At 42.4% G+C, this 26094-nt stretch overlaps 1 protein-coding gene across 3 annotated transcripts in view; it reads left to right on the top strand.

Annotated features, from left to right (window-relative positions):
- The window catches only part of LOC110988338 (ammonium transporter Rh type B-like), a 41254-nt gene that overhangs the window by 11407 nt on the left and 3753 nt on the right, over nucleotides 1-26094 (top strand). The window contains exons 4-12 of one of the 3 annotated variants that reach the window (XM_022251731.2): nucleotides 3386-3578; nucleotides 17729-17879; nucleotides 18487-18631; nucleotides 19312-19475; nucleotides 19984-20121; nucleotides 21190-21323; nucleotides 22393-22535; nucleotides 23365-23438; nucleotides 25644-25655. In XM_022251731.2, coding sequence (XP_022107423.2) covers nucleotides 3386-3578; nucleotides 17729-17879; nucleotides 18487-18631; nucleotides 19312-19475; nucleotides 19984-20121; nucleotides 21190-21323; nucleotides 22393-22535; nucleotides 23365-23438; nucleotides 25644-25655 — 1154 coding nt within the window. Of the gene's footprint in view, nucleotides 1-3385; nucleotides 3579-17728; nucleotides 17880-18486; nucleotides 18632-19311; nucleotides 19476-19983; nucleotides 20122-21189; nucleotides 21324-22392; nucleotides 22536-23364; nucleotides 23448-25643; nucleotides 25656-26094 lie in introns of all 3 variants that reach the window. The other 2 variants (XM_022251732.2, XM_022251733.2) reach the window with 2 other exon arrangements.

The raw sequence follows: 26094 nt of genomic DNA, 5'->3' as shown, positions 1-26094 counted from the left end.
TGCTCATAAATAACAGTGAGTCAACATTTAGTCCGGCAAAACTTAAAAATTATGAACTTGTTTGTGTACAAACCATAGAGCTAAATTAAATAATAGCCCCATGGTAGAAACCAGTTGTGTCATCGAGACTTGACATTGGGATGACATCACAATTTTGCTAATGGACTTGGAAATTCTCATTAGTATAAAACCAAAAGACAGCGGTAAGACACCCTTTGAAATAATGAAACAAAAGTTGAAAATTAGGTTAGCTGAAACATAAAGGTGCATTTTGTAATTTTTGTATTAAAATGAATTGATTGCAGCTACAGTTTAATGCTAAATCACCTGCCGAGGGTACGGAATGGATTTGCACCACACATAATTATATGAGATGAACAAAAATGCCTTAAGACTCCAACTTTATAGTGGCAAAATTATGAGAAACGGAATTGAATTTCTCTGTAGCTGCCTGCAAGCTTGTAGTGACAAACATGTATTTGTATAAGTAATTTGCAACAATTATTAACATTAAAAATGGCTGTCTTTCGACAAGGGACCCGTGGCCAAAGTCCTGTCCCCATTTTCTTTCTTGAAATCTGGTGTTGGAATATGACTTTTGTCACGTCAGCCTCGCTCAGAAGGCATTACAAAACGTCTTTGACGGTACTGTGGGAAGATTGCAACTTGAATGAAAAAAAAATTCCTCGAGTTCCACACTAATTCAAAGTGATTATATTTCGGTTAAGGAAAACAGACTTAATTCCACAAATCATAAACCGTGAAATGTTACACAAACAAAACCCTGTCAAACTGTCAAGAATAACCGCTGGCCGATCAGTCATAAAAATTGATCGAGGGGATTTGGGACCAAGTACCTGTGGAATAATTGAATTGGTGACTCGACCTTAATTAAAAGGAACCACAGATTGCCACATCTGTACTTGATTGACAGACCTGGGGTGTGGCAGTCCCATTGGCCGGGGGGGGGAACAACGGGAACTATGTCCTTCCTTAAAAGAAGAAGCAGAAGTGGGGTTTTTGTAAAATGAAATCATTTTTCTGTTTTATTTATTTCCCTCGCCTGCAAAAACGTATCAAAAGCCCCCACATGTAGAAACCATCCGGAAGGAGGCTATACGAAACGAGATTCGTTGTGATGGGTCCATGCGCATCCTCGATTACAAAGTTAAAGGGTAGCTGCAATCAATTTATTTTAATACAAAGTTTCTTCCAAAATGCATCTTTGTGTCTCATTTAACCTTATTTTCAACTTTGTTTCACTGTTTCAAGGGGTATTTTATTTACTGCCTTTTTGTTCTTTATGTTAGTGAATATTTCCATATTCACGGCAAAACCGGTGTGTCATCCGAATTTTAATCCCAAAGCTGCACTGGTTTGTACACAAAAAGTCCTGCATTTTTGTAGATTTTGTTGGACTGTCGGCTTTCTCTTCTTTGCTGCTTTATAGTTGTTTATGTGCATAGCAATAAGCAAACATCAATCCCTTTCTCAGAAATGTTTTCACTAAGTAATTTCTGGGTTCACAATTTGAACCCGAAAGCCAATGCGCTGAACTATTTTGAGCGTTTTCAAAACGAATGGATTCGGCTTAGTCTTTGGTTTCGCTGGTTCCAGCCGTTTTGAAACAGCGTTCGAAAACCACATGTTCAAGCTCTGACTCGAACCAGCGAAACTCGTTTCGAAACCTGGATGACTTCACAGCCTAGTGCCCTCAGCTTGCTAGGAAAGCATGGGTCAGTTTAAGTGTTACCAAAGTGCACTTTTAACCAAATAGGAATGTAAAAGAATTTTCACACATTGAAGAAGAACACCAAGTTGAAGAAATTTTTTGTCTTCAAAAAAATCATTGCAGTAACACTTTCACGCAAGAAACCCGAACATACCATACATCACACACTTCGAACTGGAAAGACGAAGCCCGAACATTTTGGCTGCGGCTTAAAAACAAAAATAACTCTACAGCTGGTGGCTACAGCCTCTGTCGTAGACTTGAGTGTAATCTGAAGCCGCAGCCAAGTAATTTGGACAGGGTCTACCACGGGACCCCGACGTTTCTCTTCAAAGATCCCACGGGACCCACAACCGGGGTATGAAAACAGCGGTTACCATGGAAAACGCACGTCTCATGGCTCCGTGTAATTGCACTTTTTGCACCTGGCGTGATGGGGTTAAACCTTAAATCCAATAGAGGGATTTCACAAAAGCACTGTCTGCGCATATCTGCATCAAAACCAAACCGAGGCTCTCTGTGTTGAACTTGGTCGCACGGGCCGCGGTGTCGACAGAGTACATGCAGTATCCGGTTCGTAAGTGTGACGCCACTCCAATTGAAACCACGCCCACTGCACAGATACAAAACCAGCGCAGGTGCGTCAGTTCGCAGCTACTTGCCGTTACTTTTTTCTTTTGATTTTACGTGTCGAGTCATCCTGATCCTTACACAAAATTCTGCAGCCTGAAAAGTCTGAATTTAATATACCTTTACGCAATTTGTGTCTTGACTCCTTACTTTAAATCGTCTGATCGTATTAAGAATTGAAGCTGACACATACAGCCCCGTTTTCAAACGCGGAAGTGAGCAGATCGACGCTAAAGCGTCGTATTGGGATCCCTCTATTGTGTCGATTCGTGGATTCTATCGGGAGTAATCCACCCCACTTTTAGGGGATTTTCTCAATCTATTTCAGCGATTCAGTTGTACGCTGTCATTCACTAGCAAGAAAATAAATCAACTACTTTATTCAAAGTCTTTTTCAGTAATTATTTTTCTCATGACAAGCCGTGGTTGCCTGTTTATACGCAGTAGTTTTCGTCTCGGTGTTTTATTTCCGGTTAGATAGCATCAGAAAAAATTCAAGCAAAGCAAGTGATACTTAATATGTTATTATTACCGATAAGCGACTTTCAGCCTTTCCCGAAAATATCTTTATCATAAAATGAAAGCCAACTCAAATGTATCTGAGTTTAAACTGTCTTTCATTAGCATGTGAACGGCATATTTTATTCAAGCTGTCCCAAAATCTTCAGTCGTTTCTTACAGTCAAACCAATGTTGCCTGTTTTTGTAACATTATTGTCAATAAACTTTTATTATTATTTTGAAATCAGCCACGATGATTCGAATCGGGGAAAATATGCACTGAGAACACAGCTGGTCTGCCATATGGCGCTTTCGTCTATACTTAGAGCCAAAAGCATAAATATCGCCTCTTTTACTGCATTTGGCGTTAAATTTATTTCCTTTATGTAACTGAGGAATTTGGAGGGCTTTTCTTTGTTACTGACCTGCACTATATAGCCTGTTTTTTTTTCCATTAGTACATTATTTGACCTGCCTCATACATTGGTACTTAATGGCCTCGATTATTGTGGTTATTTTGCAGTGTTTCAAGATGTTCACGTGATGATGTTTATCGGCTTCGGCTTTCTCATGACCTTCCTCAAGAAGTACGGCTACGGCTCTGCCGGGTTCAACTTTTTGATCGCCGCCTTCGTGCTGGAGTGGGCCACGCTCATGCGCGGCTTCCTGGAACTCGCGGTGAAGGGGGAGGACAAGATCCATGTCAACATTCAGAGGTGGGTGTCTGTTTCTTGGAAATTACCGTCAAGCGTGATCAGCCCCGTCGGCTGATAATGGGCCTCGAGCTGGATTAAGAGAGGGCATATGATTTCCTCAGCAACGGAGGCTCCTTTGGTACTAACAACGCATCGTTGGTTCACGAACGACTAAGAAACGCAAGCGTTGCAGTTGCATCGCTACCAACAAAATGAACACTTCTGACCAAGGCGGCTATTTTCAGACCACGATGGGGTGCTTCTGCTCGAAGTGGATAGGGAGCAATGGCGTGAATTTTAGCCAGGAACTGGGGAGATTGGGGATGGGGGGTGACTTGCTCGGCCTTGGGAATTCGAAAAGCAGGGGAAGTGGTGCTGACACCATATGGGGGGGGGTCTGTTCATGATGCACATGCAGAGCTTTATACAACTTGGACAGTGGCGCCAACTTCTGATTTTGGAACCAAAATGGCTATTCATTCTTTGTGTAGTAACTGTCCAGCTGCACCCACGCACAATCTACCATTTTGTTTCCAACAATTGAGATACTCATGTCAAAACTCTCTCTATAAGCATGCTCTGTGCAGATGTATACATTAGTAATATTGTACTCGGCTTAAACCTTACATCAGCACGGAGTGTTTATGGCGTTTAAAACTTGTCCTCTCATTGAGTGCTATTGAATACATTTTAGTTGTTGGGAAGTCTTTAAAAAATTCTTTGCAGTCCGCCTTTCTCATTACGAAAAAGGGGGATTTTTATTTAGAGCTCCACGAATAGCCCATTCCCAGGATACGGTTGCAGATATCGTCACAAAACAGGATGAAAAGGCTATTAAATCGTTTCAGCTGAATTCGTGTTCACGTTTCGGTTTTATAGCTTCAAGGAAAGAACCCTGGACCCTGTAGAAACGTTGTTCGGCCGAAGGGGGAGAACAAATGAAAACCAGCGAGCTGGAGGGCGTGTGCCGGAGGGGTCCGTTGGGTGTACGAAGTTGAAAATTCACGACCATGTCACAAAGTTGAAGTAGCAAAACAATGTAAATTTGAGGTTTTTGAGATGACTTCAAGATAAAGAAAAGTCCAACATCAGCATTTTCCCTCGGTGAAAGGGAATGGGCCCCCACTTCCTATCCGAAAACTACAACATATGAGAACATTTTGATTAGTATGTGCATAAATTCTGTCTCATAATTGAATCTCACGTCCATTATGAATAATGTTGCTGCTGAAGTTTCTGGCATAATTAAACTACACTGCGTCGTGTCAGTTTTTTGACCTTTGAAGCGTGGGCAAATAAGCAGTGTGATGCCAGCCAATAGGGCTGGTGTAAATGATATCTGGACCTCAGGCAGAACCCGTATTTTGTTGATACCGTCCTATAGTGAAGCACAGCCGGTGACATTCAAGAGAAACCGGTCACCGTTCACCACGATGAATTCCCATGCCGAAACCAGTGTGGATAGTTTCACGTTCTGTGTTTTTTTTTCTTGCTGTGTCATTTTTGTCACAGAGTTAGTATTTGCTTTATGTATAGACCTTATTCACAATTTATGTTAACCAAAAAGCGAGGTTAGGGGCCCGACTCTTTATTTGGGGGAACTCCGAGAATAAGCAAGAAGCAAATTATCATTGCCTACTCTGAAGAGCGACGTATAATTTGTGGTTAATACACCTTCATTAGGCCGAATATCAAAAAGGATTGGCTTGGAACGTATCCCAAATCATAAAAATTGTCTGGCGCCATCCCACGCCATGGCGTTTACGGAGTCAGGGAACAAGATTAAAGATGCCATTCTCTAGAAAAGGTTGTTTTAGGTCGTTCCCACTCGAGAGCTTACGAGATTTTGTTTTCCGGTCTGACATATGTTTTGGAAAATGACTTTTCAAGGAAAGCATTTCCTGAGGGAAAATGGAAGAATACAACTTTTCATGTCGTGAAAGTATGTGTCCCTGTCTGACGAAACCTCAGACAGACATTGTGACCAAGTTTCGTGAGCAGGTTTTCAAGGACGTTAAGAACAAGTCGATGCTTTGTGTTGTAGACAGACAAGTTCTTCGTTTTGAATTGGCTCTCATTTTAGCGTCGAGATAAAAAAAAAAGAATATTCGCTAAACAGAAGGAAGTTCCTATTGATTACGATTAACAAGATTTCTTTTAAAGCCCACTCAAAAGTAGTGATTGCTTACTCATTTTAAGCCAAATCTGCTTGAAGGTTGTTCTTTCGAAAGGTAAGAAACGGTCATAAAGGATGAAGTCTCTCACTGAGAACAGTGGGGGTATGCTTGAATCTTGGAATGATGGTTGATCAGCCCCGAACCGTACCGGTACCAAGAGAGATGCTGATTTCCTATCAACGGAGGATCCTTTGGTGGGAACTGCATTTCGCTGGTTCACAACGACTATGAAAATTATGCTAGCCTTATGGTTGCGTTGCTTCCAGCAAATGAACACTCTAGACCAACGTGACTCTTTTCAACCGATGAGAGGGTGCTAAGTCGGATTGGACCATCCACTTACCTTGAGACTTTGTAATGGGAAACTTGGGCTATAGGTTGACGATGGCTTGTCGTATAGGTACGCTTCAGGAGTGGTTTTTCTGTTGTGACGGATCAACCGTCTAGCTTAGATTAAGAACATACCTTACCAGATTTAGCCGCTCGTGGTTGCCATGACAGTGTGATGTCATGAATGGCCCCCACTCTCAATGAACTCACAAGACAGCGTGTCGAAACATGACCAAATGAGTATATAAAATTCAGAGGTTGAGATGAGTCGATAGTTACAAAATAACTCATGGAGATAATTCAAATCCACAACGAGGTCAAAGTACAGCGTGTAACATTTCTTACGTCGCACCCCCCCCCCGCGTCGTATTCTGCATGGTTTTCCGTTTTAAATGTCTCTAGCTCAGGTGGTTGTTATGGTTTCGGGCTGGGTTTAAAATTTTCCCTCGCGGTCATGCCGAGAGAAGTACCCAGCTTCCCTTCCTGAGGGCAGTTGCAGTGATTCTGGGGATGAAATTCCTGACCGGCGCGGACCTTGCACCGTTGGTAACAACCCTGTATAGGATCCTCACCAGTGGCTCGTATTGTGGGAAAATTGCAGGACCGGTGTCCCAAGCAAGGTCCTCCCTGATTGGGAAAACGTGACATTAACACGCCTACAACCAATTTATAAATAGATCCGAGAGCTTTAATTCAAATAATCCAACTTAATGTACATTATTATTATTACAACATTTTATTCAGTTTACACCAGTAAAGACTCAAATACAATATAAACACCCGTCGCGAACATACATGCAAACGATACTGTAGTTCCGTAGGTCCTATTCACGTGGTCAGAAGGCCCCACACTATTCAATTTTAGGCATGAGAACCAATGTATTGTGGACATAAACACAAGAACCTCTCATTTTACATTTGATACTAAGCTGCACCATGGCTGTACTAAGCTATAGCATGGAGGAAGGAACACATGGCTAAAGGTACGGTTTGAGGCCTACGCCAAATCGAAAAATGACAGACAAACGCCAACCGTTCAAACACTCACTGCGTATTTCAAGGCACAGGGCTAATTGAGAATATTTTCGTAGGGCCCCAAAATTCCTCGCAGCCCAGGCATACCGCCTACTGTGACGGATGGATAAATCTATCGCTCTCCATGTTCTGAGGCACTGCACTCATCGGCCGAGTAGGTTATTTCCATTTCACTGTCGTGGTGCAACCATGCGACACCATGCCCTCAAAGGATCATTCACAGTCATTAGTTCACTCCTGTGGTACAAATCGGAACACCAGTAGTCAAAAACAAGTTCGCCGGGCGAATTCCTTAGTTCTTGGTTTCTTTTGTCTCTCCGCTGACATTTCGGCACTTTGTTTTTTTTTTTTGGGGGGGGGGACCACTGGGAGAAGTTGGGCCGACCCTTGAACGCAATAAGGCGCCTTTTGCTTTATGAGCGCGCCCACGAGCAAAGCCCCCAGGTGTGCATGCATCCAGTCGCATAACCGGGTCTCGGGAAAAATACTTTTTTTTTTCTGAAGTGACTATCCATGAAAGAATTCTGCCCTGTGGTGCTACCGTTTGCTGTTTCTTTCAACTCCTTGAAAAGAATAAAGTGGTAGGACATGGAGTGCGAGTCCGTATTGCAGCGCTAATGTGACCTCGGGACAAGATTCATATTGGGCATGCGCTCATGGGATGGGGGTTGGTAGTTTAAGCTTTGCAGATGAAAGTTTATGATGGTCCACGACAAGATTTAAAATCCTATCATGTGGTTAGTCCACTAGATCACGTGAACTATATAGTATCAAACATCAACAAAACATCGCGTTCTCGCATAGCAAAGTGTGTGTGTTTATACAGGTGTCTCACAAAATAAAGCCAACGGTCGGTGAAAGTACTTAGGCTACTGATGTTCTGCGGGTCACGTGACTAGGGGGCAATCGGTCTATTCTTAAACTCAAATACAGTAACGAATGTTGATTCAGAAAAATGAGCGCTTTAAACGCGAAGCACCAGTCCGTCTTCTGAGGGCAAGGAAATTTCTCATAAAATTTGCTTCAAATACACAGAATACGGAAAATTCACAAGAGTGTGCCTCCAAGAGTTTGCAGCATGTTGGCCTAACCCAATGCGCGTTTTAAAAGGATCGACAAATTTCTCGCGTTGTGATTGGCCAACGCGTTGCAAACTCTTCGAGGCGCACTATTGTGAATCGCCCATGTTGTAAATTGTAAGACGCAAAAGAACATCTGGGACAAGAAACTTCAATTCATGTTGCGATTTTATGCCCGACTGAATAAGAAAAACTTGGACTTATACACAAAGTGGCTTTATTAATGCCGTGTTTACCAAAACAAAATGAACGTTTCACGTTTGTCCATCGTAAAGAATAATTTCCTTCCATGACATTGAATTTTTGATTCCAATTGTCATCTTATGAAATGAATCTTACAATTGAACTCACGAATATGCATTATTTGTATGCCAAATACAAATCGTTTGCTTCTGAAACGATGAATTACGTTATTTATCAGGCATTGCACGCTTTCAAAAATGTACTAAGGTAAAGAAGCCAATAACGTTTTTCTGTCCTTGCCCGGCTCGAGAGAAGCAATAAAATTGATGGATTGCAGCTATTTACAGTGGAGGTGATATATTGCCACTTGTTAACCACTCAATTCAGATATCCTTGAAGCAAACAAACAGTCTCTTTCTGTTCAGCGCTCAATACTTCACACTGCAACAATCGGCAGAATTATCCGGGATGGTCTGAATCGCGTGATGCGGCGCTGACCCTGGGGATGTAGGGTTTCACCCTTTGATGTGTCAGCCCTCGGTACGCCGCCGACAATACCTTGATGGGTTGTCCCCGTGGAGCTGCCAATCCACGGCTTATAATCTGCTGCCAGAGGCCCCATGTGTAGCATTCCCAGGTATTGAAATGTGGAAGAAAAATCAGTGAAAAGAACGACCTAGATTACTGCACCTGTACATATTCCTATAAGCACCGGGCTTACAATGTGGGGGTTACCATTTGCTGAAAATGTAGCGTGCTCGGATTACACGATGCTGCTCAGTAGATTTTGAGAAATATGTGGGTTTGCGCACTGCAGGGGGCGGCGGTTTGTTGGGACAGAGACCCCGTGATCACACCGACTTGAACAGGTTGCTCTAGCTGTCGATCCAGTATGGTCTTAAGTTTGTCACTGGGTTTCTTATGTCTTCGCACCGTATCTAAATAAACTTAATGCCAGCCACTTATTCAATCGCAATTGTTCTCAAGTTCATACGCCAGAATTACATTGCATCAGCAGCGTTTTCTTCGTACGTACGCTCTGCTCGCTGTTGAAGCCAAAAAGCACCCTCAACGGACGCTTATGAGACGCTCAAGACAATGACGTAGATGGTTGAGCGAGTGCACTCCTGGTCCTAGGCAAGGAAGATTCCGATTTCGCACCAACCTTGTCCCGAGATGTTCCGACTACATGACAAAAAACGATTACGGGACCCAAATTTATAGTGACACAGGACGCGCGTCGAGGAAAGCATCCGGCGTAGGTCCTGTGCACATCCGTATTCGTTTGCCAGTTTTAATCTCGACTTAAATTTAACACGCGGGAATGGGACGTGCTAAAAAATGCCGTATTGTGGGAAAAACGACGAAGGCATCAGAACCACACAAGTACCATGGCAATAGCCGGCTCGTCATGGATCAGTCTGGTGGCTTCAGCGAACCCCGGGCAATGTCAGGACAGAGTAATTTCAGCACAGATCGGCAGCACCGTGATCTCGATTTCATTGAGCACCCGATGCAAGAAAACAGGACCTCTTTGATTGGTCAGTAAGCAGGCAGTCGTTTGGGGCACGGACGTGTATAATAAAATCTGGACTCGCAATGCCTTTAATCAGCTTATAGAGTCATTGAATCCACTCGCAGCCATTTTACCGAGCCGAATACAAAGCTTTCCTGGTAATGCCCGCCTTTGTTCTTCCTGACGTCAATAGTAGGGAGCCAACCCACGCCTTTGTATTCGGCTCGGTAAAATGGCCACTGGTTGGCTTCTTTTTCATACAAAGGCGTTGCAAGTCCAGGTTTTTTTTTTATATACGTCCGTGGTTTGGGGCTCCAGTAACTCTTCAGTGACACAGCCCCTTGAAGGCCGACTGAATACCGTCTATAACTGGCAAGCCCTCTAGAGTTCTGATAGTAGTACATTTCTTTCACAAGCTTCGCTCCAATTAAGGCAGTGGGAGCTGTCAGGGTAGTTCCAGTACATATGCAGCAAGGTGTGAGACGGAGAGAACCCCCCCCCTGCTTTGTGTTGGTCATTGTCTCGCAGGAATCTGGGGAATTCCTTTCAGACATCTTGGGGGGATGTGTTAAGTAACAATAGTCTGGAATGTGTATAGGGATTGGACATGTGGGGGGGGTACCCCTCGGTCTCATTTCTTGCTGGGTATATTCCAGTGGGGTTAGAGGGTCTCAGCTCCCCTCTCAGGCCACCCAAGTAGACATTCAAATAAGTCAATAAGAGACGCATGGCCCCCACAGTCTGCCAGGAGTTGAAGTGCCCCCCCCCACCACCGGCAAAGAAACCGTTCCGTCGGGATTTTGCATGACAGAGGTGTATTTAGGACGTGACCCCCCCCTATTTTCGTCCGTTACGTTGCACTGCCATACTAGCATTACGCCCGATTGGATTAGTATAAAACTCTCTTCGGCAAGATATTCTGTCAGGTGACTGAGCTATATATCGTCTTATTTTGGCAGGGCTTTTCTTGTATGTGTGGAGGGGTAATTTGAAAGATTGCCCAGCCGAGAAAACAACCGACAAGAGCGTTTAATGTAGTATTGAGAAAGAAATTCTACTTTTAGCCACATACCCTGTACTTGACTATGCTGCCACTGTTTAAATTGGCCTTAAGAACAACTGAAGGCAGGACAAAGTTACCCTTGCTTTCACTCAGTCTTCATGTTGGTCTGTGACATCATATAACACATCGAGACCATCGGTTGGGTCAGTTAACGCGCAGTCTCGATAGTTCAGGGCGGTAACTTTGAAAGATCGCGAAATCTCTGTACTTAAACGCAACGGTTTATCGCCCTTCCGAGTACTTTGTTTCCAGCCTATAACATGCACACAGAGAGCAACTGTGTTATTGTAACTTTACCGTGTACAACTGCGAGCGAAGAAGATAAACTGCATCTTACATGCCCGTTTTTGGCTCTGTAGGGCTAATTATTTTCTGCGCCGTCAGTACTATATATGCCGGCTTGCACATGATGTTGCCATGGCATATAAGAACGCAGTTGTTATCTAAACATATACATTCAAGATGTCTTCGTTCCGTGATGAAATCCGTCGAAATACTACCCACCTTGATAGCACCTCTGGGGATCCGTACAGTCTACGTTATTTGCAATTTGTTTATTGTTTTAATACCTGTCGTGCGAAGCCTGTGCGTGGGGTCGGAGAGCATTGCGTTTTTTTGTGCTTTTTTTCAGTTGGAATAAAAATTGGGTTCATTCGTGTCTGCGGTTTGCCCTTGAAAAGCACCGCCATTTCAGTCAACAGCGAAGTTTCGGCTTCAAAACTGAGGAAGTTGAAGCTGAAAGGAAAACCGCAGCTACTGTGCGTGAAACACGATGCAGCATGTGAGGCATTGTGAACCGGGAAGGTTGCATACCAGCTGAAATAAAGGGGTACGCATCCGAAATAACTGTGATCTTTACTATTCTCTTAGATAGGTAATCAACTAGATTTCCCAAAGAAAGCTGTTTGTCAGCACTTTGCGCTTATTAACATCCAAAACTGTCAGTCAGCAAAGGAGAGTGGTCAATTTATTTCCGTGGGATAGTTTAATTACCGTACATTTTCACTGCGCATGCGCTACCCACTTTCGGGGGCCGTCGTACGCATGCCTGACTTCTTTGTGGTAGAAACACTCCCATTTTGGCATTATGTTACATATGTAAGTGAATTGGGGTTCCCTTTAACCACAATACAGTAGAGTTACCCTAAGTCAAAGGTTTTCTAGTCTTTTAGTCAAACAATTCTAGGAGTGGAACGTAAAGTACAGAGCAATTGGATCATTGATTGGCTTAAGTCCTTCAATTAAAAACCCCCACAATTTCAGCTTGTATTCGTTACAACAATCATGCATCCCTGTCAAGTAATGTCACATTTAGTAAGTGTGTGTGTGTTTGTTTAATCTGTTAGTGGACACTTAGAAATTAAGTGCTAAGGTTAGTGTGGGGCTTTCCTTTCCTATCATCATGAAAAAGCGCCCCGTTCAATTCACGCAGCTCAAAAAAGACGTCAAACAGTCTTCATACTTGGAAGAAGAGTACAGAGATACACAAATAGTGATTCTAAGAAAAATTCATTTCCTGGATCCTTTAAGTAAAGTTCTCAGTGCCAAGGACACATTTTGGCAACATGTTGACAGGTTTGGACAGGCAATAATTTTCCAGTTTGCTCCCTTGTGTACCAATCTAGAAGAGTGTATGCATGACCACACGTAGTCATTACTTCGAGGCTTTGCGCTGTGTTGTGTAACATTACAAAATTTCAGAGGATGCAAAGCTTCAAATCTTTAGTTACGACATTAATCACATGTATCGGGAGTACGCTAATAAATGAAGCAATTCAGGTTTGGAAAGCTATGACATGTGGTGCGTTGGCGCGCTTCCAAGAGGCCGTCCTGCTAAAACGAGGCTCTGACAGTTGGCGCAGAAAGAAACCATGTTTACAGCGAAGCACGGAAGTGCAACGTCCCCAATTTGAATAATGGGTCACCAGATCTTTTTGTCGTCACGTCATTTTACACAATGCGCCACCTCTGAAATGTTTCGTAAACCAGAACCCAATTGTTCTCGCCCGCTTAACGTGTGCTATGGTCAAGTAGTTGTTTGCGGGATAAATAAATATGTATCATATTGATTCTGTAATGACAAAATGAAATGCTTGTGAAGGATGTCGAGAAGAACAGCCTCAACACCCGGGCCTTTTCCAAGATATACATCCATGTTTTGCTGCTGCATTTCTTCTTTGTTTTCCAGTGAATTTGCCGTATATTTCTAGCCTGTTACTTGCCATTTTGGCCCAGTAAGTAATACATGAATGTAGTTTTGTGCTGGTTGCCATTTTTGGCCCAGTAAGTAACACATGAATGTAGTTTTGTGCTCGTTGCCATTTTTGGCCCTGTAAGCAATACATGTAAGTGTAGTTTTGTGCTGGTTGCAGAATCTCGCCGAATTCGGGCTGAATTAATTCCATCATGGAGGTTGGATGATCTTAGGCTCGCCTTCAAGAAATGCCACGAAAATAGCGCATATTATTTTGTTCGGTAAAAACACTGACCTTGTGAAAGGGAAAATAGAGAGCTCGATTCTCACATCGCAGCCGTGATTGGTGGCGTATTTTTAATCTGTCCAAAGAGTAACCTTACAGGACATCAAATTTTGTGATGTGATCTGCAAAACCCTTCACATGGTGAGCTTTGTCATTTTGGTGCTTATCAACTTAAAATTGATTTGGACACTGCCCTGTTTTCAAAACCGTTTAATTCGTGATCCTAGAGGGGGCCCGACAACTTAGATTCATATTGTAGACAACCTAGAATCATAAATGTAATGTATCTAAAACAAGAGTGTGCCTAATTAATTTGAAGTTTATATGCACCCAAATAGCAAATAGTATAGGTACATTTATATAGGGGTTTTCCAGACCAATCAAACCCTAGGTACCTACCCGACCCCCAAAGTCAAATCTTTTTTTATTTCTTAACCTCTTATTTCTGAAATTGGAGGGTTCTCGTTGGGTGGAGCGCTATAAAAATCGACCCCGTAACCTTGCGATCCCTTAACCTTGCGATCCCTTAACCTTGCGATCCCTTAACCTTGCGACCCCTCAACCTTGAACCCTTCAGGACTAGGCTGTTTACCTTATTATCTGACTCGTAGTAAGGGGGATAAACAGCTTCAAAGGGCGCGCAGCTGCTGCAGTCCTGAAAAATTGCTGGTATTTGTTTAGTATTTTTCTTATCATAACTGAGTTTTTTATCGTCACTGTAGCTAATAGTAAACCCCGTAGAGCGCTGTGCGATTTATATTCGCCAAGTTTTTCCAAAGTTCTGTCAAGAGACCTTTCTCTTCCTTGTCAAACATTTCTCTGGCGAAACTTTCTGCTATTTTTGGGTTCGTTCCTTGATTTCCTGGTCGTTAAACTGATTATTTTTATCCCTTTCCATGGAGTTCAGTATCTACTCGCAATCTGATTTTTTCTTTGAGTTCGTTAAATTTTTGGAACTCAGAAGTAACTAGCACAAGTTCTTCGTGAGAAATATCACCGTCGTTAATGGCGTGGGACATAGCACTCTGATTTGGTCGTGTATTTGGGACTTTTTAACCTTGCGCAGAGCGCCCTCAGTCAGCTATTGAGGGCCATTTTCGTAATTTCTAAATTAAAATTTTTTTTACGGCCAAATGCAAAGACCTTATAATCCAACCTACCTCTGCCGATGCTGAATAATCTAGTTTAGTCGCCTTTCAGGTAGGGACTTCCCCTTGGCTGGTATAAGTTTCACCAGAGCCAGCCTCTTGCTAAGTCCCATAGGAATACGTACTAATCTCTCCGCCACGTGGCCCTCATGGGATTATTTACGCAGAGGCTGCCTTGGCCAGCCAGAGCCTGTCGTATATCAATTGTCGGTCACTTAGATATGGGTCTGAGCTGTCGGAGTTGTTTCATATTCGGGGGTGTCACATTTTTGTTGACTTGGTGCCCCCCCCGCACTTGATAAACGGTATTCTGACCCTTTTTCTCGTTTTTTTATTGGTAGGCATAGATACCAAGGGACACCCTCAAATCAATTTAAATGCCATTACAAGGGTCTTTGGGGTTGAAGGGGGCATGATTACAAATGGCCATGTAGCATTGACGGAGTTGGGCCCATGATCAGTTAAGTACGAGGTCGGTGTTAAGCAATAGTTTACTGGTGTATTTCAATAAAGTATACGCACCAAACGCGCCGATAGCGAGACTTTCCACGAATAAGCCCACGGGTACCGACACCTCACCCAACATGGCGGGTATGCCTACAGTTCCCACTTTGGGATGATTGCATAGGAAAAACGCCTGTAGGAGCAGTAAGTGGATCCAAAATACACGTTGTTTTGTGCAAGAGAAAAATATACTGCAATGTTTTGTGCAAGTGTTTTGTAAAAATAGACTTCTGAAACTGTACGTGTGCAGTCTGAAGTTTTTGAAATTTTGCACGTTACAGCGAAGAACGTTTTTGGTACAAATATAACAGTAAGTTTGCCATTCCAAATATACACTGACGTCTTCAAGTCTTCCCATTTTTAGAACATTTACCCAAGAACCGTTTTCCAAACTGCGCCTCGTCCCCAGTCGCTTCGTCCTTGCAACGCCGTTATCTTTGGGCCCCCATGATTGGAGCTCCATAAACAACAATTTGAATACACCAGACTATAGACGCTGCTGCTTCACCTTGTATTTCGGGGCAAGCTTTTGCAAAGCAAGCACCATCTCTGGAACGGACTGGTTTTTTTGTACCTTTCTTTATCCGTTTAAACAGTGTATTGGTGCAAGCTGTCTCTTATGTCACTGAGCAAAAACTTGCCCCAAATCACGAGGAGAATTCAAATTGCCATGTTCACTTGAATTTAAGGATTTAGTGAACCAGATTTTGTTCCCGTTGTACTCGCTGAAAACAGAGTTGACATTTGGCAAAGTGCCCACCATCTGGCTTCTTGCGCTACTAGTGGCTTTGGTAAAATTTATAGCGGTATTACCGGGGGATTTTTGAAAGCTGAGAAAACCTTTCAATCATAACGGTGCAGGTGTACCAAAATAACTTCCACGACAGGTAATTTATTAGGAAATATTATTTTGTGGGACTGGAAAAGTTTGTCGCAGCTTATCGCTTCATTGGTGATGGAATGCACATTCACAGGTAATCCCATCGCTTGTGTTGGGACGTACAGTGATTTCTGGCGCACCTGCAATCGGCTTGTGTTTGGTAGTTGCTTTTCCTCTGCTTGAATATATTCATTTTTTCCCTAAGGTGATACAAAGAAAGGCAGCAAAGCGTTCCTGTTTTGTTTCCAAGTCTCCTCTTTGGCAATTCACACACAAACCGCACAGTTTTTTACCAAAAATGCAAGGCCTATGCTGGGGCCATTGAAAGGAAACGTCAGTGAGGTAATCTTTGCCATGGCAGCTGACCCGTAAGACGGAAACAACCTTTTCAAAGAACGGCTTATGTCGCCCAAACAAATGGTGCACAATGGCAAAACCCACAAATATGATTTCAGACGCTCCCCGTTTCAACTGAATTGACATTGGTAACTGATTAGCTATAGGATATGCAAGCAGTTTAATATTCTTCACCTCTTCCAATGTAGGACTACCGGTATAATTTCATTGACCCCAAACTCGGAATCACTGATATCCGGCATTGTTTTCTCCTTGCTCTGCTTCAGTCATTTTCATTAATTATAGTTTCATTATGAAATGCCATAGTAGCCCGCAGATTACAGCATCGATAACATTTAAAAATACGGGGGAAAAGTACATAGAAAAATTCATTCAAAAGTAAGACGACTTGATGGTAGTGAAAAGCAGAAACATGATGTAAAAACATCGATTCAGTGCCAAATCGCCCATACACGAAAATAGGGAAAGCAACTTATAAAAACGCAGCCACGGCAGTTAATACACATATACTTATCCTCGAATTATGACCGTACCCTAGCATATGACATTACAAATGATGCAATTCGTAAAGGGCCATCGAATAAATACAAATTGGTGCAATTCAACTTTAGATTTCTCATTTGCCGTGAGGTCCAGACATTGTGTTGTTACTCCAAAGGGGGCGCTACATATAAATATGGCGCTGTTAAAAAAAGGTTATTCATGGGAGAAAGTGACGTCTCTTGGGTAGTCTGTTTATTGCGTTCTAAAGGAGGGCAAAATTGTGCATGAATTTCGTTCTTTCTATGGTTACATTTTCTTTACTTAATTTTCACAGGATGGCCAATGAGTACACCTTTTAATTTTGCCCTCTGAACACACTTGCTTCTGTTTGTCGTTTTCAGATAAATTTGTTTTGGCTTTTTTGCCCCTTATAGGTTTCTTAATATTTAAAAAATGAGTTTCTCCCCTAAACTTTGGCCTTTGGCCACCCTTGGTCTCCCAACACTCTCAAAGTGAGTTCTGGTCATCTGGGATATTCTTTTTGTGTGACACTAATGAGTGTCGACGGTGTAAGATAGAATCAAAGCCGCTGTCTCAAATTTTAGACCGACGGACTTTGAAAAGAAGTCTCTTGCTTGCAAGGAAACCTGAGTACAAACTCAATGTATTCAGGGCTAGATCCTGGTTTTTTTGCGTGGGGAGAGTTTAGGAAAAACATTTTTTTTCTGACGCAATTAACCCCCCCCCCCTGAGCGGGGTGTGTGGCCCAAACCTCCCTCCCCTTTCTGGATCTGTGTCTGCCTTTGATTATACATGTGTATGAGTTTCAGTTTTAAATCTTTAATTCATGCCTTCACTAGTTTCATTCACTCACAGGGTGTACTTAATTCCACTTCGGAAAATAATTGTCACACTTAAACTATGGTCATTCCTCAGCATGCTGACAGCGGACTTCACCTCGGCCGTTGTTCTCATCTCCTTCGGGGCGGTCCTGGGCAAGACGTCGCCGGTACAGCTGATTGTCATGGCCTTTTTCGAGGTTGTCTTAGCGCTTGTCAACGAACACATCGGGTTCCACATTTTCAAGGTAATTGCTGTGGTCCTAGTGTCATGCAGCTGCTTGAATTTTTTTTAATCTGTTGCGTAGGGAAACAGATCGAGAAAAAAGTCAGCCATTAAGCAACCCTATAACGGCTAACTCAGTGGTCCAGTGACAAAGACGTCTGCGGTAGTCAGCAGAAGATGAGTGCGGTGGGTTCGAATCCAACTCGAAGAGGCTTGTGGGTTTTGATACTTCTCAGACCGAACTGAGAATACAGTGGAAATACATGTACATTCAACAGTGCAAAGATGAAACCTTATGTGTACGTGTTTTTTTTTTAAATGTGTAACTTAATAAATAAGTTACACATTTAGAAAAAAAAGTTCCTGCTACGTGGGATTTTAGTGGAGAAATGTTTTCGGTGTACTTTTTTCTTGAGATAGTACCTTTCCCTCAGTGAAGAGATTCACGGAGAGAAGGAAAAGGGCGCCAATAGGTCTACATTATGAACAGAAAATATAAAAAATATATAAAAATATATCTAAAACAGCCTAAAGATCAACCAAAAGGATAACTAGTCAAATCCCTGACTCCTTTTCTAAGCCGAAGTTCTGTCTGACCTGATCCAGTTCAATGTTAATTTTTCCAACAGACTGTAGACGTTGGGGGCTCAATGTTTGTACACGTCTTTGGCGCCTACTTCGGTTTGGCGGTTGCTCGTGTACTTGCCAGGGATGCAACCGAAGACAACGAGAACGAAGGCGCCACCTATCATTCTGATATCTTCTCTCTCATTGGTCAGTTAATCATTCGTATTCTCATTAGAGTTTTTTAATCAGCCCATTTGGACGAGAACGATGATAACGTTATCATTGTTCATATTCTTCCTCGTCGTTAAACATTTCCTTTTTGATGTGTGTTTTGTCGAGTTGTAACAAACGTGTGGGTAAAACTCATTCTCCTCTCTCGCCAAAACCACCTTTGATATGGATCAGTACCGGCTTATCTAGCCACTGGTTGCTGGGCAACTCTTGTTTGTTAAATTGTGCTAATCTTCATTTCTTCTGCATGAGTCGACAACACTGCTAACAAAATCTTCACATTTTCTTCCCAAGCATTAGGTAAACAATTAACGTATTGCCTAAAATGAAGCCGCAGGTAAAAAAAAGCTGGGAACTTATTGCTTTTACTTTTTTTACAATCCCAGATGCAATCCTAATCGTCAGGACTTAAATGTGCGACGGGGTGAAAAAAGGGTTTAAATCATTTTTTTCGTAGTCTTCTTAGTTATTTTCAATAGAAAGGTTGTACACTTCGAAAAATCTGCAAAAAAGCTGTGAGCTTATTCGTTTGCCCAAAAGTCAGCATATATGAGGAATATCTTAAATAGAATGCTCAGTAAATTGAAGGGGAAAAAATCAGTGATACCTTGTAGACTCCTCTAAAACAGTCATTCATTTGTATTGTAAACATACAGGAACTATCTTCCTATGGTTGTTTTGGCCAAGCTTCAACAGCGCCCTCGCCCTGGAGGATGCTCGCCACCGGGCTGTGCTCAACACGTACTTCTCGCTGGCTGCCTGCTGCGTGGTCACATTCGCCATCTCCACGCTCCTTAACAAGGATGGCAAAGTCGAAATGGTAGGGTATATTGACCTCTGTGTGAGTGGATGTTATGAAACATGGAGATGACGTAGTAGTAGATTTGAGCGCTGATTTGGTCATTGTAGGCTGTGCTTGTGCGCTTTTCAAATAGTGTAAAAATGTAGCCGGCTCTAGAGTGAAAAATATCAATTTGCTTTAATTTCTTTTGGCCTAGAGGGGGAAAGTGTGAAGCGTGAAGGGTACACGTTGTAAGCTCGTGAAAATGACAAAAAGGACGGTGCTTGAACAAACTGAGGTGTTGAGGTCCCCACCAAAAATAGTGTGCTGGAGAGAGCGTGTTAATTCCATTATAACGTCACGAAACACTCGCAGCGAAATTTATCGTGCTTGACACAACTATTGGAGATTTTGGAATGGAACTGGGTTGTTTATACTTGTTCTGAACATGAACCGGTATCCAAAAATAGCCATTACGTTAAGGTTTCTTTTTGTTTTCATGGAGGACGAAATCAACAACCAATTTTATGTTTGATTCGCACATCAGGTGCACATCCAGAATGCGACTTTGGCCGGAGGTGTTGCCGTGGGAACGAGCGCTAACTTGATGATCCAGCCCTGGGGCGCCATCTTGATCGGCATAGTGGCCGCCATGTTGTCCACCGTCGGATACAAGTACATCCAGGTAGTTGCTTGAAGCATGTCAGTATTTGCCGCTATCTTTCATAACCGAAGTACGGGACTGATGCCAGTATTCAGTTATGGAATATAATTATTATTATTCCAATTTATAAGCAAGCTGCCAAGAAACGGGTCTAGTATACATTAAACGGGCCAATCGAGGGTACTTCTCGGTAACCACGAATAACGTATAAAACGAAGCTTTACTGTACCACATCGCCGAGAAAGTCAAGCACTGCAGAGTTGAAGCAATGTAATTTTGTTTGAGTGGGGAAAACATTTAGGTAGCATCTGTGCTGAAAGAAAGACATGTTTTTTCCGGTTAGCCCTCTAAACTTGTAGAGGGTTGGGGTGATATATGGATGTGTCATGTGTCTTTGACTATGCACGTCAACACTCGCGCCAAGCGTTGCGTATCGGTCAGGGTCGATGCCAGGACGATTTTGACGGCCGAACACAGCGCACACGTGTATTGTTAATGGAGTCGATTTTTGTGTGAAAGTGAAACGCATGAACGCATCGTGTACGCACGCATAAAGAAAACATGCATATGAAAAAGGCGCCTAGAATCGCTCCTGGGGCGATTTTGACGGATGCACAACGCTTAGTGCAAGTGCTAATTGACGCGCACATAGATAGAAGAGCGCCTTAAGTTGTTTCAACGCATGGCACGGTGATACTGCAAAATTAAAATTATCTTCCATGGTAAATAACAGATCACTGCCCCAACCTTGATAAATTTTCGAAGTAGTGCGGTTTTTTGAAAGATTTTTACAGGTGGGTATTTATGGGTGTCTTGCAGATTCATTCAAGCGTTGCAAAGAAGAATGCGTGGTTGACATATGTGATGTCGAAAAAAACCCAATGATTTGGTGGCATATAAAAATGTTTCCTTCAAGTTTGCTTGGCCTCGCAGAATAGAATAATTATGTTTATAGCGCAGAAAGTTCGAACATATGCATAAAATAGTCGACTGCGTGAGGTTTGACACCTGACAAACGAAATTAAAGAAATTTCGAGAAAAAGACGACGGCCAACCTTAAATTTGGTATTCCGTTCATTTTCACCTCAGCCCTTCCTCGCCAGCAAACTCAAACTCCACGACACTTGTGGCGTGCATAACCTTCACGGCATGCCGGGTATTCTGGCTGCTATCGCCGGCGCCATTGCCGCTGCGACTGCCACCAAAGAACGTTACGGAGATAAGTAAGTAGTTTGCAAGAGTTAAAAGTAGAAAAAATAAAAATAAAAATTAGGTCAGTATCAGTGTGAAACAGAACAGGAAGGTGAAATAGACTGATGACATAATTTGTTTACAAAGGAATCTTCAAAGGTATATACTCATGCCTCAGGCTCTTCAGCACCCCAAAAACTGAGGAAACCGATGGAGAGGAGACAACAAGAAGTAGTTACACTTTGACAAAAGTTGGAGGGAAACCCATACAATATTCTGGAAAAAACCCAACGAACCAGGCAGGGAAAAAAAACAATTACCATAAGGACTGGGCCAGGAATTGAATCCTGGAATTAGAAGGCGGAACCACTACGCAAACTTGACTCCCCTATAGACATTGTATGAGCCAAATATGACTACCAGGTCATCAAAGGATCCAGGAAATGAATTTTTCCTAGAATCACTTTTTATGTATCTCTGTACTCTTCTTCCATGTATGAAGACTGTTGGACATCTTTTTTGAGTAACGTGAACTGAATGGTGCTCTTTTCCAAACATTAAACATTGACCAAGCATTTCTGGACAATTGAGGGCGCTTTTGCTTTGATGCCAATCCAAAAAGATATGTTCAGGTTGCATTTTTTCATGTTCAAATTGTGAACCCCAAATTTGCTATCTGGCAACATTTCGGTGAAAAGGATTTTTGCTGGATTATTGCCATATACTTACCAGCCATAAATTGCCAAAGAAAATAAAATCTGCCGTAGCAGTGGTTAAACAATCTAGAAACTTTCTGTGCACAAATCAATGCAACATTGAGATTCAGTGCCTTGGATGGCATGGTTGTTCTGCTAATGAATATGCAAATAAGCATTAGCATAAAACAAAAAAGCATCAAAATATAGGTCAAAATTGCACAACAAACATTTTAAATGAGGTTAACTGAAACCCAAAATGCAATTTCAAGGGTCTTTAGTAAAATTTATGAAAATTGTTTACATTTCCTGGTTCCTTTAAGCAGCTGCAATAGCATGCAACCGTAAAGCCGTACACTTTATATCAGACTGCGCGATCCACGACTTCTTCTTTTCCATTCTACAGTTTGTACAAAATCTTCGAGGCTCGGGCAACCAACGGGAGCAACGTGATGGAATCGCCGCGCTCGGCGGGTGGTCAGGCCGGGTACCAGCTTGCTGCACTCGCTGTGACCTTAGCGATAGCTATCGTTGGAGGTGTCATAACTGGTGAGTGCAACATGGTCCGTCTCTCAAGTCGAAGAATTATTGCAAGTTTACTGTATCTCAGACTGGTATACATCATTTATAATTGTTACTGATAATTTATAATTAATGACATTCATTTATTTAGTGAATGCAAACACCTGCAACTACTTCATTATTGCTCTTGAAGTGTATGCAAATCATATGGTTAATGACTGCGCATATAATTAAAACACATAGAGGTCCTTGCGCTGCGACGTAGACAATCGTTTACAAATCACTTGACACGATTTCTGTTCTTACCAAGTAGCATAAACTTGAATCTCGAATAAATTTACAGCGACACAGCAACTGTTAAGTCAGGATTCTAAACTTACCAGCGTCAAGTTGTGAAGTTGTCATTCAGTTTTGTCTCCAGCGACATCAGAAACCTCCTTTACGTATAAAACTCTGCTTTTGACTCGTGTAACACGTTTTACCTTCAAACTGGACGGGATCATTGACAGTTTCAACACATTTATCAAGAAGAAGCGTACAGCACATAACCTACTGTTAAATTAAAATACATACCAGTTACATTCCCCTCTAAACTGTCCAAATCCCTATCGATGTGCTTTTGGAGTAGATGAGAATTGACGGTTGGTGTAAAGTGGAGGGGATAGTGTCTGAGTTTGGAACACCTGAATCATGTTGAGATACTGTTATCATGCTAAACGTCCCTGCCCTCACCGCTCATACCTTGCTCTCGCTGAGGATAAAATACCTTGTTGTAAGCGATGTTCTTTCCACCTTGAAGTGACTCGTCTGTAGCGATAGATTCGCAGAGAGTTGAGCGTGTATTTTCTCTTGTCAGGTTTGATCATGAAGATTCCGATCTGGAACGAGCCGGAAGATGATGAACTCTACGAGGACAAGCCATTCTGGGATGTAAGTACGGTCCGTATACTCCTTTTCCGATCCCTTGTAAAGAGAGTTTGCTAACTTGCTCACTCACTGCATGCTGTCTGTAAATGTTGTCAGGGGAAAATCAATATGTAACGTTTCCCAGAAGCATTGCTAAAAAGTGTGTTGTCGTTGTGCGTGTGTGCAAACGTTAGTAACATAAACTGTACATGGCAGGTTTTTTTCCGTGTGCAAAACTTCTTCAGACTCATGTTAAACTTCTGCAGTGCAACGGGCGGGAAGCTAATAACAGACTTGGTTCTTTTGTGAACTAATGGCGAGGTTGCGCGTCTGTGGAGAAAGCAAGCTTTGCAAGTTTAACTTTAACCCTAACCTGGGGTGAATTTTTGAGGCAATCCGCTTAGAGCAGAAATACCCCCTCATTGGTTGGAAAGATCCATGTTGGACGGGAATGTTCATTTTGCTGCTAGCGACGAGCCCGACCGCAGCGCGTGCATTTCATAGTCGTTTGTGAACCAGCGAAGTGCAGTTCCCACCAAAAGAGCGTCGGATGCTAGGGAAATTGCGTCCAGCTGGGGATCATTGAAGGGTCTTGTTCTGTTAAAGCAGATGTGCCGTCCGGCCATTGTCACGTTAAATCATGAGTCATATTTTGGGCGTTTTTTCCCCCTTCACCAATATTTATTAACACTGTACACTTACCGTTGGAGGGGTTGTGAAAAATTCACAAGCTCGGTGTGGTGGGACTCGAACCCCAGATTACATGCTTCCGAGTGCAAATGTCTGCAACTACTCGACCATCGAGCTTGCCTGTGGTCACCTGGCTGGTTCGAGGCAATGGGAAGTGGTTGTACCGCGCCAAATATGTTTATCTTCAGGCAGACTTGAATTCTCAGTTCTGATTGGTCGATCCGTAGCAGCAAACAGTGTGATAATTATAGAAATATGAAAGGGCTGCGTCGCACCGTGATCAGTGTGATAATTATATCTGGTTCGTAAGTTAATTCATCACAAAGGCGGACGCACCGCTATTTGCAGGCTCCCATTGGACAATCGTTGAAGTTGCACGTCAATGTCGGGTTCCATGTAAACGGCAATCAACGCATGTAATAATCCTACTGTACATGTATGCAGTGCATGAGCAGTGGGCATGGTTTAAACTGAAGTGACGTCACACTTACGAACCGGATAACGTATTTTCAGAGCAAACCCTGCGTAACGCGCTGTTCTTACCCAACGCGCGCATTGTGCTATTTTTACGCTAAAAGCAAACGAGCGTCCGCATAACTGTATATTCAAAGGTGGCGTGTTTGCCCGTGCTGATCGTCACGTGTTTAAATGCACGTACAATTCTAACGAGTTTCTGGCTGAAGTATAAGCCCTTTGTTAGTGTTGTTATTTGAAATTAGTTAAAACACAAATAATTCCCATGTTCCCTAGATGAAATTGCAGAATTGTGGTACACCGGTGTTACTGTTTTGCTGTGCGCCGTATGATATTGTTTGTCTTCTTTTTATCTCAAGCGCGCATAGGCCCCTTTACTTTTTTTACTTCGCATCAAGTTTGCTCGAAGATAAATTCGTTATCACGCTGACGCTCAGGGAACAAGGAATAATGTAGTTCGTCTATGTCCCGTCCAAAGATCGTAGAGCGCCGCGTAGCGGCGCGGCGCTATACAATCTTTGGTCCCGTCTACCACTCTGCCTTTGGCCTCATGAGATCTGGGACATCGACACAGACGCACTATATTCCGTGTTCCACTTGCACTCGTATGATATATAATATTATGTACATGTAGCTGTTACACACGTTTGGAATGATACGCACTGCTTGTTTGAGTTGAGCAGGCCTCTTAGCAGGAGGTTGGATTCGAGTCCTACCCCTGTAAGTTTGGTTTAATTAATTCGCCATATAAAAATTAACATCCCCGACGTGAAATTACACTATGCAAATCAGAAGTACTTAAACATCACTTGAAAATCATGGGACATGACTTGACTGGACGGTTTACAACCAGTTTGATGATACTGACCAGTAGGACCAATCCAGGATTTGCGGCCATGATGTTTTTATGGCTTTGCTTGCGTATAAAACTAAATACGCAATTTTCTTTTTTCTCTAACTTTTCCTCAACTGTAGTCTACTAAACAGGTAATAATATTAATTGCTTCGTGTTTGTGTTTCTTTTTGGTTACTAACATCTGTTTTCTGTCTTCTCTTGGACGGAAGATTGATAAATCCGTAAGTATACAATTATCTTCAAAAATTATTTTGCACAGAGATGATTAAACCTGCATAGGCTGGAAGGGAAATGTGGATGTCGGTAACTAAAGTTTTAATGGGGAAAACTTCAAATGGAGCATGATTATAAACATGAACATTTTGAATCAGGTTTCATTTTGGGATCGAAACTGAAAATTGTTTCTACATTTAAACTTCAGAAGCCAGTTCAAGACCATTTGTGACTTTTGACGTGTGTAATTTCAATTGCGTTTGGTGTGTAGCTAATCGTACGTTTTGAATACCACAATTTGACCGAGCTTTAGTATTTCAGCGGACAATTTTATTTGATTTTGTTTATGTCGTAATTCACAACTTCTTAATTCTAGTCCGTTCGATTTTCTTTTGGGTAATTTCATCTTTATCGAAATGTTAAATTAACCCGGAAACCGATATAAAT

The sequence above is a fragment of the Acanthaster planci genome, linkage group LG10, assembly GCF_054643075.1.
Source record: "Acanthaster planci isolate LZ-2023a linkage group LG10, COTS_SCS, whole genome shotgun sequence".
Lineage (NCBI taxonomy): Eukaryota > Metazoa > Echinodermata > Asteroidea > Valvatida > Acanthasteridae > Acanthaster > Acanthaster planci.
This window is presented reverse-complemented; position numbering and strand designations above follow the sequence as displayed.